The 18989-nt window shown below is 40.1% G+C and overlaps 1 protein-coding gene across 1 annotated transcript; it reads right to left on the reverse strand.

Moving 5' to 3' along the window:
- Positions 1–1711: 1711 nt before the first annotated feature.
- LOC117502828 (centromere protein Q) lies at positions 1712–17915 on the reverse strand. Its single transcript, XM_034161946.1, has 8 exons — positions 17703–17915; positions 17558–17609; positions 15844–15952; positions 14842–14910; positions 8931–9060; positions 7819–7938; positions 2366–2440; positions 1712–2031 (listed from the first exon to the last, which is right to left on the reverse strand). The coding sequence occupies exons 1-8, from the start codon at positions 17796–17798 to the stop codon at positions 1852–1854; spliced, it is 831 nt and encodes a 276-aa protein (XP_034017837.1). The 5' UTR covers positions 17799–17915; the 3' UTR covers positions 1712–1851.
- Positions 17916–18989: the final 1074 nt, after the last annotated feature.

Here is an 18989-nt window from a genome sequence, read left to right on the forward strand (position 1 = left end):
GCCAAATTCTCTGAAACGCCTTTGGAGACGGCTTATGGTAGAGAAATGAACATTCAATACACGAGCAACAGCTCTGGTTGACATTCCTGCAGGCTCCCTCAAATCTTGCAACATCTGTGGCATTGTGCTGTGTGATAAAACTGCACCTTTCAGAGTGGCCTTTTATTGTGGGCAGTCTAAGGCACACCTGTGCACTAATCATGGTGTCTAATCAGCATCTTGATATGGCACACTCACACAATCTCTGAGATAGCATTTTGTATCCTTCCCCTAAACCATGATGAACAATCTTTGATTTCAGGTCATTTAGAAGCCCCCATGTTGCCACTCATTAGAAGATATGGAAAGAGGAGAAACATTTCCAATTGGCCACCTTAAATACCCTTGCTCATGATTGGATTCACCTGTGCAAGGAGGTCAAGGGTCATTGAGCTTACCAAACCAATTTAGTGTTCCAGTAATTAGTGTTACATGTATTCAAATCAAAATCAAATCAATTTTATTTATATAGCGTCAAATCACAACAAACAGTTGCCCCAAGGCGCTTTATATTGTAAGGCAAAGCCATACAATAATTACGTAAAAACCCCAACGGTCAAAACGACCCCCTGTGAGCAAGCACTTGGCGACAGTGGGAAGGAAAAACTCCCTTTTAACAGGAAGAAACCTCCAGCAGAACCAGGCTCAGGGAGGGGCAGTCTTCTGCTGGGACTGGTTGGGGCTGAGGGAGAAAATCAGGAAAAAGACATGCTGTGGAGGGGAGCAGCGATCAATCACTAATGATTAAATGCAGAGTGGTGCATACAGAGCAAAAAGAGAAAGAAACACTCAGTGCATCATGGGAACCCCCCAGCAGTCTAAGTCTATAGCAGCATAACTAAGGGATGGTTCAGGGTCACCTGATCCAGCCCTAACTATAAGCTTTAGCAAAAAGGAAAGTTTTAAGCCTAATCTTAAAAGTAGAGAGAGTGTCTGTCTCCCTGATCCGAATTCAAATCAATAAAATGACAGCGGTGCCCAAATTTATGCAGCTGCCTAATTTTGTTAAAATAATTATTGCATACTTACTGTAAATACTAGAAACTTCATTTCACTTCTCAAATATCAGTGTGTTCATCTGGTATATGATATATTTAACAAATTTCTGATCCAGACAACCAATGATTTAAAAAGTAAAATCATGAAAATTATCAGGAGTGCCCAAATTTTTGCATACAACTGTATATGCCCATCAAATATTAATGTGTTTTTAACCTTTTCAGTGTTATTTAGTTTATTAACAGACTTTCACAGAAATATTTTTAAAAGAACTTTGGTATTACAATTACAACATAAATGACTTTTTGTCGATTATTCTTACTTTTAATTTAAAACCACTCAAAATTGGTTAAAATAGGGCTTGCCAATAACATTTTAGAGATATAAAACCCTATAGCTTCAGAGGAGCTCTGCCCCCTTGACCCCCACCGGGGGCCCCTGCACCCCGGCCGTGAGCAGCGATCGTATAATTTACGTGGCACAAAAATGGTTCTAGCGAGAACCTGATGGCAAACCAAAGCAAAGAGGAACAGTCAAAACAATCACATACACCTTTAATTTGTTCAACTATACTTATGGACTTTTGTAAGAGCACAAGGCAAAACAGAAAAAAAAAATATCAGAATTAGATGTGTGTGAGAGTGAGAGAGAGAGAGAGGACAAAGAATTAAACATCACACTCGGGGAAACACTGGAGCCACTAAGGATATTTCTGTACAATTAAATAAAGTATGGTCACACATTTCTAACACTCTCACATCTGCAGAGTTTAAATGCCTTTTTCAAAGTATGCAGCATTTAAAAATGTTTTGGCTAGGTTCCCTCTGGACAAGGTGCACCGCTGACAAAGTCTTGTTGAAACAGGCGATCTGCGTGCTTGTGTGCATGCTGAAGCAGTGCCTTGGCATCCTGAATGGCCTGTGATTTTTGCAGAATATCTCCCAGCTGCCTGGCAGTGATTTCAACATCAGGTACACTTTTCCTCCCCTGACCCTGAACAAAACAAAATTTTAGTGCTTGTGAAAGGCTTCTGTGTTTTGAAAGAGAGTAGGAGCACTTAAAATTCAACCCAAACAGTTCCAAAAATGCTATGGTTTCTGTGCATTTCATAACACATGCTTATTTTTTTTTTTGTCAGAATTTTGCAACAACTACATAACAAAACATGTTTAGACCTTCCTGTTCTACCACACAGGAAGCAGCTTCTGGAACATCTTATTCACAAAAAGTGATGAATCAAGCAGATGTTTTTATTTTTTTTTAATGATAATAGCCACTGTGAAACAGGAATCAGTCCAAAAGATGGATACTGTGAAATGGGTCTCACCTCTAATGTGTTATAAACTGTGCGGTGAGGGAAAGGCTGAAGACTAAGAACAGTTTCTTCAGGTAACTGCAAGATCTATGTGAATACAGAAAGGTGGAGACAGTTTAAAGAAAGTGACATCAGCATAATATTTACTTCTCACTGTAGAAAATTTGATGCACAGAAAACCTTAAACCCACATAAACATCAGATCCATTACTGCTGGAATAAACTGCAATTACTGACATTTTCCTTAAGTTGTGTGTGTTAAACCCATTTCACACTTTGCTAGAAAAAAAATGCATCCAATGGTAACTCAGCTTGGACATAGGTTTACATACACCTTGGGTAAAAAGTTGCAAACGCAATTTTCTCCAAACACAAGTTAATGTCTCCTTTATTACCATAAAAGGTGATTTATTTCAATTTTTTGTCACTATGTCAGGTTTTCTGTGGTTCACTTACACCAAGATGAATGACTCTTAACAGCATGGAAGATTCCAAAACAGAAATTGATGCAATTACTTTTAAAAGTTACTAACCTGTATAATTTAGGGGTTCGGCAAACTGACTCCATTTAAAGGGCCTAACTAAAGAATTAATGCTTTATTGCAATTCAGAATAGGGAAAACAATCTAAAGAATTCATCCAAGACATTTGAAGACAGTTTTGCATCTTAATAATTCAGAAAACCAAAAATATAGTAAGTTTGGAACTATACAGACCTCAAATCACTGAGGAAGGAGGAACAAATTAAAGTAAGTAAGTAAAGTTTATTTGTATAGCACCTTTCAAGATAAAATCACAAAAGTGCTTTACAGTAATTTGAGAAACACAGAAATAAAAAACAACACAGAAAATAAAACGGCAATAACATAAAACTACTTAAAAACAAGCCTATCCAAATGGGTCTTGAGCTTCTCCTTAAAAGTTCCAACAGAGTCCACGGAATGTAGGTGCATTCCACAGTTTGGGAGACAACCTCAAATGCACAGTCTCTTTTGGTTTTCAGCCTTGAACTTGGTACAACCAACAGGTTCTGGTCCAAGGACCTCAGAGCCTTGCTTGTCACATAAAGATGACAAGAGTTCACTAATGTAAAGTCAAATTTGACCGTGCAGAGTTCTAAAAAAATCATCATCAATATTTTAAACTGCAGTCTGAACCAAATTGGGAACCAATGAAAATAGGACAGAATGATCTTGTAAGGAGGACTGTTTGTAGGCAGTCCAGCAAAGACGTACTGAGGCTAGGGAACAGCGAATTACACTTCAAGATGTGATGAAATAAGTCATGATCTGTTCCATCTCAGCTTGAGACACAATGTTTCTAAGGCGGGCAATGTTTCGTAAATGAAAGAAGCATGATTGCACAAGACGAGTAAACTTGTGTGTCAAATTTTTTGAGCCTGGTCAAATGTAACATCCAGATTTCTGACTGCTGAGTGAAGAAAAGAGGACAGAGAGCCAAGGTTCTTAATCACTGAGGGAACAAACTCCTCAGGGGCACAAACAAGAAATTCGGTTTTTGCTGTAATAAGTGACAGAGTTAGCAGCCATCCAGCTTTTTATGACATTAATACAGTTGTGAAAAACAGATACCCTAGAAACATTTTTTGGAGTAAAGGAGATGCACAGCTGTATGTCATCTGCAGAACAATGATATGAGACATCATTAAAAGAGCTCAAAATGTGTCCAAGTAGGAGCAAGTACAATGCAAATATATTAGGTCCCAGAACGGAACCTTGGGTCACACCACAGGACAGATGACAGAAGAGGACGTATATTTAGCTGCAGCAACTGAGAAACTCCTGTTAGACAGATAGGATAAAAAAACAAATGAGCGCTGACCCAGCGATGCCCGTCCATGCCCTTAATCGCTCAATTAAAACACCATGATCAACAGTGTGTAAAGCTGCAGACAGATCCAAAAGTACAAGTACCGAATAGCCACCTCTCCATCTCTGTGCATTAAAATATCATTTGAAACTAAGAAGAGCTGTTTCAGTAAAGTGCAAGTGACAGAACCCAGATTGAAATTTGTCAGTAATATTGTGTTCAGCTAAAACGTCGTTAAGGTGTTTGGCCACCACTTCTTCTGAAATTTTGTAGATAAAGGCAATTTTGAAGTCGGTGTAAAATTCTGAGGGAAGAGATGGGTCAAGATTAGCCTTTTTTAAAAGAGGGTGAATAACAGCTTGTTTAAAATACTGAGGGACACAGCCAGAAATCAATGATCTGTTGATTATTGATAAAACACATGGGCCAGTGGTGAGGATAACCTTATTGAATAATGAAATGGGGACAATATCAAGTGGGCAGGAGGAAGGTTTCATTCTCTCAACCAGACTAATGAGCTCTTTTAGTGACATTGGTGTGGAAGTGTCCAGTACTGATGTCCGAGTAAGACATGGGACAGGAGAAGGAAGAGAGGGGTTGATGTTTGCCCAGATATCATGGATTTTACTGAAAATAAACTTTTATTGAAAAGGTACACTGAAACCTCAGGTTCACAACTCAGGAATTGACAGAGGCATTAGGTAGGATTATAATACTATCCACCTTCAAGAAAATGCTCTATCACCATGACCTAAAAGATGTCAACCAAGAAGACACCATTAAACCAAAATTGTCCTTTAAAAACAGCGGGTCTGCATTTTTCCTCATGATGACCTGTCAACTTTCATCATTTTTCATGTCAAGAGTCAGGAAGTGCAATATATGTAACGTGCAGTGGATATTTTATTTTTTCCTTCCACATGTGACACATTTAAACATTGTGCTACTTCAGTGACAGTTCGCAACTAATAAACTTCAACAGTTAGCTCTGACAAATACACAGTCTGTCGCAGGGCCACAAAGAGACAAACAAACACATTTACACCCACACAAACACACCTACGGACAATTTAAACTTTCCAATCCACCTAACCTGCATCTCTTTAGATGTGGGAGGAAGCCAGATCACCCGAAGGGAACTCACGCAAACATGGGGAGAACATACAAACTCCGCATAGAAAGGCCAGAGGTGAGAATCGATCCCATGACCTTCTTGTTATGAGGCAACAGTGGTAACAATTAAGGCACAGTGCTGCCATGTAACAATTATGATGCAATTTATTTATTTTTAAGTCAAATTATTTCCCCACATCAGACCAGAATCATTTTCTTTTAAACAAATTTTCACACGGTGTTCCACCATTGTGTGAAGTTTTGTTGAAATCCATGAACCCTTGTAGGAGCTGCACTTACAAGAAGAGTATTATGCGATACATTAAACACAACCCCCCCCCCCCCCCCCCCCACCCCCAATTATCTCCCCCTGAAGTCATCAGATCAGAATTATTTTCCTTCATGGACATCTTCAGATGGCATACTACCACTGTGTGACATTTTGCTGAAGTCCATAAACCGGTTTCGGACAGACAGACCAAGATCTGTGAAAACTGATGCAGTCAGTAGGTGTATCTCAGAAATTAGGATATTGCGAAAAAAGTTCAAGATATTTTATCCAGGTATTTCAGTGAGTGAAAATTTTTTACATATTCTAGTTTCAGTATATAAACTAAAATGTTTTAATCATTTTTTATTTTAATTTTGATAATTACCGCCTACAGCTTCAAAGAGTACAAAATGCATATCGTAAAATATTTCAAGTCACTATTTATGAAATATGAATCCCATTAATCTTTCAAATCTGTTTCAGTACACAACCAGAATCATGGGGAAGACTGATGAAGTGACAGTTGTCCAGAAGACACTCATGGACACTTTCCACAAGGAGGTTAAGTCACAGAAGGTCATTGCTGAAAGCTCTAACTGTTCAGAGTTCTGGATAAAGGAATATTCAGAGAGGTGACTGGAGGGAAAAAGTGTGGTCAGAAAAGATGCACAAACAGGGATGACCAAAGCCTTGAGAAGACTGTAAGGCAAAGCTGATTCAACAACTTCAGGGAGCTTCATAACAGGTGAAGGTGTGTTGCACCAATGACTGGAAGCCCTACCTGTTCTGGAATTGGACATACATTAAGACCCAAAATTGGCTTTTTTTCCATTTCAATTAAGGATTCTGTTGTTGTTGCTCTTCTGATTTTTTTCTGTTTCTGTTTTCCATTTCTTCTGTTTAAGAAATTCTTGTAAAATTTGTAAAAACTTTGCAACTGTTAGAATGACATAAGTGGGTCACCTCTCCAAGTCTGGTCTGCTTAAGGTTTCTTCCTCATTATCATCAGAGGGAGTTTTTTTTTTCTTCCCCTTACCAGTGTCGCCTGCGTGCTTGCTCAGGGGGGTTGATAAGGTTAGACCTTACTCGTGTGAAACGCTTTGAGGCAGCATTGTTGTGATTTGGTGCTATACAAATGAAATAAATTTAACTGAATTATACTAAGGCTGGAGTCAGGGAATCAAGATCCACCACACACAGATGTGTCCAGGAAATCGGCTACATGTGTTGTATTTGAGAAAAAAGAACTGGGGTTTTTGCTCATTAGTCCAAAGCCCTATTTTCAGATAAAAGTAAATTTTACATTTCATTTGGAAATCAAGGTCCCAGAGTCTGGAGGAAGAGTGAAGAGACACAAAATCCAAGGTGCCTGAAATCCAGTGTGGATTTTCCACAGTCAGTAATGACTTGGGGTGGCACGTCATCTGCTGGTGTTTTATCAAATCCAAAGTCAACCCAGCCCTCTACCAGGAGATTGTAGAACACTTCATGTTTCCATCTGCTGATTAGCTTTATGGAGATACTGATTTCGAGCAGGACTTGTCATCTGCCCACAGTGCAAAAATTACTAGTACCAGGTTTGCTGACCATGGTATTACTGTATTTGATTAATTCCATAAACAATCCCTCCTAGACTGTTTAAGGGGTACTGTCAAGAGGAATACCAACAATCCAGATGCCATCAATTCAACCTGGACTTCCAGAACACCTCAGCAGTGACAGAGGCTGATTGCCTCCACGCCACACTGTTGCAGGAATTCCTTCATAAAAGAGTCACAACCAAATACTGAGTGCATAAATGAACATACTTTTCAGAGGTTATATATTTCTGTATTATAAATCTACTTGGGTTAAATGCAGAGGACAAATTTTGTTGTATGTCTGTGCAATGACAATAAAGGCTATATTATTATTATTATTATTATTATTATTATATTAAATCCTTTTTAAACTGATCTTCTGAAATATTTTAATATTTTGCAATATGCACTTTCTATTTTTGGAGCTGGAGGCCTGTAATTATCAAAATTAAAATAAGATTACTGAAAGATTTTAGTTTCCATTTACTGAAATTAGAATAATGGTATGTAAAATTTTCACTCTGAAATACCTCACAAAAAATTGAACTTTTTCACAATATTGTTATTTTTACTGTTTGTGTAAATATTTTTGTTGTATCACCTATAACATGAAGGTTTTTATTTTCTGTGCTTCTGGAGTGATTAAACTGTATTATGTGGGTGGATTTTACCTCTTTAGCCTTCTCCTCCTCCTCCTCCACCTTTTCTCTGAGTGAGCTGCACTGATGTTGTAAAGACGCAGACTGTTCCTCAATCTTCTCCAGAACACCAACTGTAGTGCTCAAGCCACTCTGGAAAAATCACACATCCACAAATAACTTAACAGGATTTTTCACATTTATCATGTAACATAAAAAAATAAAATAAAATCCTTCTTCCCAGTCCATGCCTAATGTTATCAATACTAAAACTACGCCCCTTAGGCTGCTCACTTGTTTGCACTCTGGGAGACTGCAGCAAATCCGAGGTGGATCTGCAATTTGAATTGGCAGATGCTTTACACTGGATGCCCTTCCTGACTCCACATTACATGGAGAAATGTGGCAGGGGGGTGGGGTTTGAACCGGGAACCTTCCGCACTGAAACCAAGTGCACTAACCACTTGGCCACCACCCCAATACTATCAATACTAAAATTAAGAATACAGTAACATTAATAATCCAACAATCATCCTTTAGAGACCTACTGAAAGCAGTACAGTTAACGTTTTTGTTTTTATACTACATCAACATATTAAATTTGTACTGTATTTTCAGGGGTGGTGGCCAACTGGTTAAGTGTGTTAATTTCCGATGCGGAAGGTTCTCTGCCACCCCTACCCTTTCTCCATGCAATGTGGAGTTGCGTCGGGAAGGGCATCCAGCATAACTTGTGCCAAATCAACATGCAGATCCACCTTGAATCTGCTGTGGTGACCCAGAGTGAAACAAAGGAGAAGCCGAAGGGACTTTGTCGTATTTTCCGAGGTATGACTCATGTTTTTGTGGAGGTCCTCCGATTTACACTCCGATGTGACTTACTATATAATCCCCCTCCCACCCCACAAAAAATCCTAGTGTTATGCTGAAATTATGACTATTTCTAGAGGACTTTACCAGGAATCAAAGCATTGAACAAAATAAACTCTAATAATAAAGAATAAATGTCAATAATAAAAAGTACACTACAACAATGCAAAAAAATCCTAAATTAAAGAGATAATACGCAAAAAGGTGCAACTTATATGTAGGTTTTTCTTCTTTAAGAGGTGTTTTTAATTCCAGAAAATACAAGTGTTCCTCACCTCCAGACAGTGCAAAGCTTTCTTTGCAGCAAATAACTTTTTGGTCTCTTCCTGGTGGCGAGAAGATAAATGATCCAAATCTCTCTGCTTCTGGACTGGAACTTTGAGCTCTGCACACTGAGCAAGAAACCTAAAATATTATAAGAAACCAACAAGAAAAAAGAAAAAAAAGAAATGGGGTGGGGGGGAAAACTACTTCATGCTTAAATCTGACACAGTCTTCCCCACTATTTCCCCTTGAATTTTGTTCAGGCCAGTTTGTACTCAACAAAGGAGAACCTCAAATTGCAGTGTGCATGGAGCCGGAAAAATGCAAAGCGCTCAGAAATGCAAAAGCAGTGTGAGAAAGAAAAATAAACAAGAGCAATTAGAGAATTATGATGTCCACCAATCCAGATCACCTTCCATATAACTCTTATTGAAAACAATTAGATATATTTTCATTCAATCAATTTCTGAATCCACTTAGTTCTGTTTAGGGATGGGTATCACTAAGATTTGGCTGGTAATACTACTCTTAGCAGTACTTTAACAGTATTCTTATCGGTACTTTTGTTTTGAGAAAGAGTGCTTTCTCATACACCACAATAAAGAAGTATATCATTGAAAGATGACAGACTTTAGCCCTGTTCTGAAAAGATTAGATTATTTAAGGAAGTGGTGTATTTATTATGACCCAATACCACAAGATGAACAACCAGGCCAGACACAGCCAGCACTCACCAAAACAAATAATCAGGCTTTTGCACCTTTTTCTTAGTTCTCTGCTCTGAAAGAACAGATCTGGCTCTACAGCCACTTTAATATAGCGTCAAATTTTCAGACAGATTCATATTTTTCTTTCATTTGGCTCTGCACAAGTGTGTGCTGCTTCTGTGCATATCAGTGCTGATGGTCTGAACATCTCATTGCAACACAAAAATATTTCAGATCACACCAATTTGGATGTTATTTGCATGTGATGTGTGCATGCCAGCAGGGCTGCACATAAAGACACACACACTCATTCACACTCTCATCCACTGCTACAGTCAATTTAGAGATTCCAGTTCACCGAACCGGCACATCTTTGGACATGGAAGGATGCTGGAGCACTTGGAGGGAACTCAAGCAAACACGGGGAGAACAAACATACAAACTCCACACAGAGGTTGGAATGAAACCCAGGACCTACACACTGTGAGGCAACAGTGGTGACCCCTACACCATCCATCCATCCATTTTGTTCCGCTTTATCCGGAGTCAGGTCGCGGGGGCAGCAGCTCAAGCAAAGCCGCCAAGACCTCCCGATCCACACACACCTCAGCTCCTCTGGGGGAACCCCAAGGCATTCCCATGCCAGCCGAGAGATGTAGTCCCTCCAGCGTGTCCTGGGTCTTCCCCGGGGCCTCCTCCCAATGGGACGTGCCCGGAACACTTCTCCAGCGAGGCGTCCAGGGGGCATCCGGAAAAGATGCCCGAGCCACCTCAATTGACTCCTTTCGATGTGGAGGAGCAGCGGCTTGACTCCGAGCTCCTCCCGAGTGACCGAGCTCCTCACCCTATCTCTAAGGGAGCACCCAGCCACCCTGCGGAGGAAACTCATCTCGGCCGCTTGTACTCGCAATCTCGTTCTTTCGGTCATGAGCCAAATCTCATGACCATAGGTGAGGATCGGAACGTAGATTGATCAGTAAATCGAGAGCTTTGCCCCCCTACTCAGCTCTCTCTTCATCACGACGGTCCGATACAGCGACCGCATCACTGCAGATGCTGCACTGATCCGTCTATCGAGCTCACGCTCCATCCGTCCCTCACTCATGAACAAGACCCCGAGATACTTAAACTACTCCACTTGAGACAAGGACACTCCACCGACCTGAAGAGGGCAAAGCACCTTTTTCCGGTTGAGAACCATGGCCTTGGATTTGGAGGTGCTGATTTTCATCCCGGACGCTTCACACTCGGCTGCAAACCGCCCCAGTGCACGCTGAAGGTCCTGATTTGACGAAGCCAACAGAACCACATCGTCCGCAAACAGCAGAGACGAGATTCTGTGGTTCCCAAACCAGACCCCCTTTACACCCTGGCTGCGCCTAGAAATTCTGTCCATAAAAATAATAAACAGAACCGGTGACAAAGGGCAGCCCTGGCGAGGCCAACGTGCACTGGAAACAGGTTTGACTTACTACCAGCAATGCGAACCAAGCTCCTGCTGCAGTCCTACAGGGACCGGATAGCCCTTAGCAAAGGACCCCGGATCCCGTACTCCTGGAGCACTCCCCACAGGGTGCCCTGAGGGACACAGTCGAACACCTTCTCCAGATCCACAAAACACATGTGGACTGGTTGGGCGAACTCCCATGAACCCTCGAGCACCCGATGGAGCATGTAGAGCTGGTCCAGTGTGCCGCGACCAGGACGAAAACCACACTGCTCCTCCTGAATCCAAGGTTCGACCATCGGTCGAATTCTCCTCTCCAGTACTCTGGAATAGACCTTACCGGGGAGGCTGAGGAGTGTGATCCCCCTATAGTTGGAACACACCCTCCGGTCCCCCTTCTTAAACAGAGGGACCACCACCCCGGTCTGCCAATCCAGAGGCACTGTCCCCGATCGCCAGAGACTTAAGGTACTCAGGACGGATTTCATCCACCCCAGGAGCCTTGCCACCGAGGAGCTTTCTATCCACCTCGGTGACTTCGGCCTGGGTAATGGATGAGTCCGCCTCTGAGTCCCCAGTCTCTGCTACCTCTTCGGAAGACGTGACGATAGGATTGAGGAGACCCCTAAACTGCTGTGTAAAAATAAATTGTATAACCTATGAACTTTATACCAAAATTAAAAAAAAAAAACCACCATGAATACGGTAATGTGTTGCTGCACTACACAACTGTGTTTTAACCTTTTTTAATCACCTCAGTTAAGGTGGTACTGCTGTGTGATATAGCAATTTTCATTTTAATTTAGGGGTGGGAATCAATTGATTCTGAATAAATTCACATGTGTCTAAGATTTACTTTATAAATGTTAACTGCAGGCGAAGCCACTGCAGTTTCTCACCAATGTCAATGAGCACTTTTCACATTCCTTATGCAAGTCTGCATTTCTGCTTTGACTCGATTTTGAGCTAGTGATGTACTTATTACTTGAGTACAGCTGCAGGTCCTGACAGCTGCACTGTGATGAAACCACCTGCTTTTAACTATGATAAATATGACAAACCACAGAAGATGAATCACCTAGTGACACAGTTGTCTGAACACAGTTGCTACTTCAAAATCTAAAAAAAAAAATAATATATATATATATGAGTTACTAGACAGAGCACTTGTTCTACCTATAAAAAAGTCTCCCCTTTTAAAAATCTTCCACATTGAAGGTTCGGCTGACGGCTCCAGTGAAGGCAGACCGATATTCCCTTTCGTAAAGGGCTAAAAAAAAAAAAAAAAAAAAAAAGAATCCTAATGGATTATTTGACAAGTCCCACCATTTTCATTTAACATGCTTTGCAGAGCATCATACCGGAGCGCACTGTGCACAGTTTGCCCTAAACTAGGACAAAATGAAAACAGATGTGACGTGTCATGTTTTCTGCAGCTTAGAGTGTCAGGAAAATCAGCAGTTTCACTATATCACAATGCATGTTCCTGTTTTATTATTCTGACTCAAGAGTAGGGATGGGTACTGATAAGATTCTATCGACATCAGTGCTATTATCGATTCCACTTATCGATCTGATTACTTATCAATTCCCTTATCAATACTGTGAATTTTCTGTGTACTAAAAGTAGGCTTTACAGGTTTTCTATGTCAATAACATTTTATTGAGTGTTAAAGTAAATAAATATGAAATTGGTTACTGTATCCTTGATCTCTGGACATAAATAGAAATAAACAAGATCTGTAGTTTTTGTCAAAAGCATTTACTTTGAGATATTAATAACAGAAATGTAACCCCATAGCCTCTGAGCTGAGCTCAGCCAGCTACACTGCATGTCAGGATGTAATTTATAAAACACGGACGATGTATCATTTTGGGAGAAAAAAAATGTACTGGTTTGTTGTCTGTATTACAATGTTTGGAAAGAGGTGTGATTTGATTTAAAACGGCGATTAACTTTGAAGTTATTAATTCCGACCAGACTCTAACTTGGCACAGAGAGCGGCGTAACGTTTGGTGACAAGAGTCCCAGTTAGTGACTTTAATCCGCAGAAAAGTGACTCATGATTGACATAATTTAATGGTTTTGAGAGGGGTTAAGAAGCAAACTTGCCACTTCTGAAAAGCAGCGAAGCAAAGAACCCACGAAGCAGTGGGTTGGAACACAGCTTCGTTGCTTCAAGCTTCGACAAGCACAGCCACCGCAGAAGTGGTTGATTACAGACCTACTGCAGGGTCTGTAATAAACGTACAGAAATTATAGTTTTCCTGATAAACACCCTCAAAAACAACAGCTGCTCTGAAGGACCAATAAGGGAACGGTTAAGCAAAAAGGCTATTGATGTCGGTGGATCAAATCATTTCTTAACAATTCTCGAAATGAACCGGTTCTTGATACCCAACCCGACTCAACAGCAAAGTGTATTACTACACCACAGATCGTGTATACGTACATGCGCTTCTTTCGATGATGTGCATAAATGTTTTACCTTTTGCTTTGTTGGAGTGCTTTTAATCCAAGGTGGAGTCAGTGTACATGACCCCACACTTAGACAGGTGGTGGAAGTAAGGGGGGGGGGGGGGGGGGGGGGGACAGAATTTTAAATCAGAGAATGACAGCCGTAGGGGTAACAACTAGTCTGAACTGTTAAAGAATGCACTGAAAGTGATTTTATTATTTTTTATTTTACAAATTCTTTGGCACGAAAAGTTCCACGAGGAAGTCACACAGTGACAAAAAAACATTCTGTATGGAAAAGATGCACCAAGCAGCATCAAGAATCATTTTTATAATCAAATGGCGATCCTCTGAAACTTAAAGACTCGCTAGGTGCCTAAAGATTCCTGCCCCGACTTTGATTATCAGTTTCCACCCTGCTTGATTTCAAAGCAGAGTGATCATCCTGACTGGCTTTGCCCTAAATGACCCATTTAATGATTCTTATTTGATCAGGCCATTTTAATTTTCAAATCAAATTCATGAAAAACCATAAAACTTCATGAATCAAAGTTTTTCCACAGTTTAACAGGCATGGTTGTGCATGTACATGCTCACTGAACCTCATTAAGGCACTCCAGTGCAACAGCCTGTTCTATACAACAGGATCACCTATTCAGTATTTCCATCAGCAATAACTTATTTCTTCATTTTTAAAAAATTACTTTACATCAAGCTGTACCTATGAGAAAAGCAACCAACAGGTGCAGTAGTTTTACATGTTTAATATCAGTTACTGTATTTCATTAATGAACACAAAGGCTTAAAGAAGCCTGGAGCACAAAAGACAGAATCACATTTGAAACATTTCTGTTATGTCTTCATGTAACAATTATTTTATATCCAGTTACATCTATAACCAAAATAAGTAGCAAGTGTTTTGACTCTTGTGGATTAAAAAATAGGGACGGGGGGGGGGGGGGGGGGGGGGGGCTCCAGCTCTAATCATCACAGCCTCTGTGCTGTTGTGCTGCTTTGACTGCTCATTGTTATTAAAAATAGATTTCTGTCCTGTCGGGGGTTCATGTTGGCCTAGCGGGCTGCCACGCCTGTATTACTATAGGGCAAACACTGTACCCATTAGCTCACATTGCTCATACAGCCCAATGATTCTACTACAAATCTGAGGACCAGAATTAAATTCAAAATGTAATCATACACAGCTTTGCTGCTGAACATGCACAGCTATAAAGTGTTGTGATCATCTGTTGCATGTGTGTGACATAAAACAAAAAGCATGCAAATTCTCTAATACCACCTCTCAAAACTACCTGGTTTTCATCATGTTAAGGTGCTTCTGGCTCTCTTTCCTCCCAGTTTGTCTCACTGCAAGAGCTGCTCTGTGAACAAAGAACAAATTAAACTGAAGTTTTCTTCCCAACTACAATATTATTCAACACAAAAACTGGCAATGGTTTCAAGTTCAAATAAAATCAGGCCAAGAAGCATGTGCTGGTGTTCCTGTGACCACCACTCACAGAGGAATACTAGTGATCTATCCCTATCCTGCAGATAGACTTTTTTCTGAATCAGATACAGGCATCGCTTGGGCTTCATCCAACACTTACACTGGATTAAACAGCAGCAGTAACACTGAAGCAGGTTTTGACATTAATGTATCTTGTTATACGGATTGAAGGACAGCTTTTACACTGGTGGGTAAAAAGAAAAACTGAATCAGAGCCAAAGGAGAATCAAGTGGCACAAATACCCCACAAATTTCACATTTCAACAATGGAAATAACCAAATTCTCAGTCTAAGCAACAGTGTGTAGGATTTGCTGTCATCTAGTGGTGAGGAGCCGTTATGCCATTGCCATCATAATTTTGTAGTTTTATAGTTATGTTATAGTTCAATCGTACTGCCCGTACACTCAGTGTTAACACTAACAATTTGTACTTGTCCAATTTGGATAATGCAATAGAGTCCATCTGTTGCCCAGACAACTTTTCTTCTTGTCCTCGACAACAGTATAAACGTTAATAACAATGTAGAGGCAGAGGTCATTGGTGTGGGTCTAAGTCCTACAACCATACAGTACCAGCAGAAGCACCAAGATTCTAAAACCCAGCTCAAGACTTTGAAATCATCAGTATGATACTTCGAGTACTTTTTATGATGTTAAGAGACTGATGACTGAATTAAATACTTTACACCATGTCATGTCCAGATCATAAAATGCATAGTTACCTGCTGCAGCAGTTAAATATATAAATGCAAAAAAAAAAAAAAAAAATCAGCTGAAAACAAACATAATGTTGTTAAAACTCACAGTATTGATAGATCCATTATGCCCTCCAGAGCTGTGATGGAAGACCTTGGCATGAGCTTCCAGTTAGTTTGATGTTTGAGTTTGTTTTGGTCTGAAGAAGGTCCTTCAGCTAATCAGTACGAGGGTGCAACACAAAAACATGACAGAAAGGAACAAGAGCATTGAAAGTTTTCAGACCCTCACCATCACACACATAAGTGACTAGCTAGAAAACATTAATTTCAGATCCAGATAATTCATTTGAGCTAGATAATTTCATGTAAATTAGCAAATATAGACTGTCCTCCTAGACTTTGAACAAGCTATGTCTGTTTATGGAAAATGAAAACATATGGCAGCAACATAGTTAAGAGCAACGATTTTGAGCACCACCCCACTGCAGACAGGAATATATATAGACTTAATTTGTAGGTATCAATGCCTTAGATCTAGACTTGCGCTCCACAATTGAATTTAGCATGATTTCAGTACCATGGCCAGACATACCACGTGATTGTAAATTGGATGTTCCATTGTTACCCTGCATGTCAGTGAAAAGGCATGCAAGATATTTTCTTCACTGGCATATATGTCTGTGGACAAGTTAAACCAAAAACAGCTGGACAGACTTCCTTCAAACTTGCGAAAGATTTGTGATTGATTGGCCGAAAGCATCATGACCTAGCTGTCATACAAGCATGACCATGTTGGAGGAGAAAATCATTTTGGCGGCTGCTAAAAAGCAAGACGTCAAAAAGTACACGCTTCCAGTTTTTGTTTTTTGTAATTTTTCAATTTATTTTCATTTATATAGCACCAAATCACAGAGTTGCCTCAAAGCGCTTCACACAGGTATGGTCTAACCTTACCTTTTGTACAACTGTATCATAGTTTCTGGTAGCGCTCCGAGCCTTTTGAAAGTCACAATCGAAAGGCATGTGCATCACCGGTCTCTGGCAGCTATACTAAGATACGAAATGAATGTACTGTAATGAAATGGAGCAAAATGGAGTGACATGGAGACTGGTAAAATGCGGGTAAATAATCACGAAATGGCCCTGCGACAGACTGGCGTCCTGTCCTGGGTGTACCCCGCCTCACGCCCTATGACTGCTGGGATGGGCTCTGGCGCCCCCGCGACCCTTAATTGGACTACGCAGTAGAAGATGAATGAATGAATAATCACGAAATGGGAACAGTAATGTTAACCTAGTGACAATCGGCGGTAACATGCAAAATGGGATTAAATGTGCTGCCACATAGTGACGAATCTGACAATTACCAGTAATTGGCGAAATTGGACAAAATGTTGGTATTGGCGTCTGAGATGGATTGCATTAAGCATATTTTATTATGTGAGTAATCTGATATAAAGTTTGTTTTGTCATAATTAAGTGCAGACGAGTGTAGTATGCATTATGACATCATTGTGTGTTTGTCTTCCATTAAGCTGCGACATCACAAGAAGGTTTTATAAACATGTATGCACATAACTGGTGCTAAAAACAATGTGCAGCAGAACAGAGGCAATTAATCTTCTCAGGAAGAAAGAGATGATGACAGATTGTAGGAAAAGTTGCAAATGCACACTGGGTCAAACATCAATGCACGGACATTAGCCTTTAAATCAAATATGCAAATCTAACCATCTTTATATGATCGCTGAGATTAGTCAACTTTTTTTTTTACCATGTTCTGCGCATGCGCGCAGAACTGACAACCTCTCGTTTCTCACCTTTCTTCTTCCGAGTGGATTTTGAGTTCTTGCCAATATTGTCCTTTGTCTCCTAAAGTAAAAACAGCACCGCGTGAGTTGTAACAGCCAGAATAACAACTACAACACAGAAACTGTTTAGGCTAAGGCTAACACTAGCCGCTACCTGCTGCTGGGGTTGAGTTGATTTTTTTTCTGTTTTCTTCTTTTTTGATTTGGGTTCGCTGGAGGAGGCTCGACTCGAACCTCTCACGGGTTTCATCGCTGCTAAATATGAAGAAACGATCAAATTACAAGCGCAACAGCGGCAGATCTTCTAATAGCTTTAAGTTTCGCGGTGTTGCAGGTTTAAAACAAACTAGCACGCATGCGCAGTCCGAGCTTTTAATGTGGTTAATTTTATGCTGTTGTCGCCACCTGTCGGACCGGAGGCTATATAGAACATTATTAAACATTAGGTTCGTTACACTCAAATGTACTTCTAGCTAAACTTAATCCTAATGTGGGTTTGTTTTAAATATTCCTGTAACTATAAACACAGACTAATAAAATAAACATTGATAATGAGGACTACTGAAAGATGCATTTCATTAAATGTTTTGTGATCCCACGTTTCAAATTTGTGTTGACATTATGTAAACATACATAATTACAATAATTTAAGAACTGAAAATAAATGGATCCCATTTAGAAATTAATTGTATCACTTTAGGTTTTGAAGCATGTTTTGTTCTTTGCTCAACAGCCAATCTGACCCTGACATGTCCTCCTTGTACAAATGTGCACAGCTGCCAGATGTTCACTTAGTTTGGCATAGTAATATTCTAAACTGGTGTTCACCAGTTGTGTTGAATGTCTTTTAGTACAAGATACAGTTTACTCATACAACTAAACCTGCACAAATATAACACACTAGTACAGTTTAAAAAAAAGTAGAAATAGATTCTTAAAAAATATTAACAAGTACACAAAACACAAAATAAATTTAAACAGTTGGACAAAAACGAAGATAAACTATGATGAAAAGTAAAATAGCTTTCCCTCCAACAAGAGTGAGTTTTATGCAGTGGTTTAAATGATGCTGCTCAGATCAGGTTCTCCAAAGCTGAAGGTCAAGAATGAGAATCTCAGCGTTGTCGTTTTTATGTGTAGTGTAGCTTATTGCACCCATCTGCTAGTTTCTTTCTGCCACTCTTCTATGTATTTGGGCTCTTATGTTTGCATGAATCCTTTTTGCACTGGTAGAATTCAAATCTCTCCAAAGTTTGTCCAGTGAGATTTAGGCCTGGACTCACTGCTGTCCATTACAAACTATCCATCCCTTCCGATTCAACCTTTATTTTGTGCTGTTGGACGTGTGCTTTGGAATATTGTCCCGCTAAAAGACTCAGTTATCTGAAACCTTGTGTTCCGACGCCTCAATCGTCTAATTTCATCATTCCTCAGTGGCTCC

The sequence above is a fragment of the Thalassophryne amazonica genome, chromosome 2, assembly GCF_902500255.1.
Source record: "Thalassophryne amazonica chromosome 2, fThaAma1.1, whole genome shotgun sequence".
Lineage (NCBI taxonomy): Eukaryota > Metazoa > Chordata > Actinopteri > Batrachoidiformes > Batrachoididae > Thalassophryne > Thalassophryne amazonica.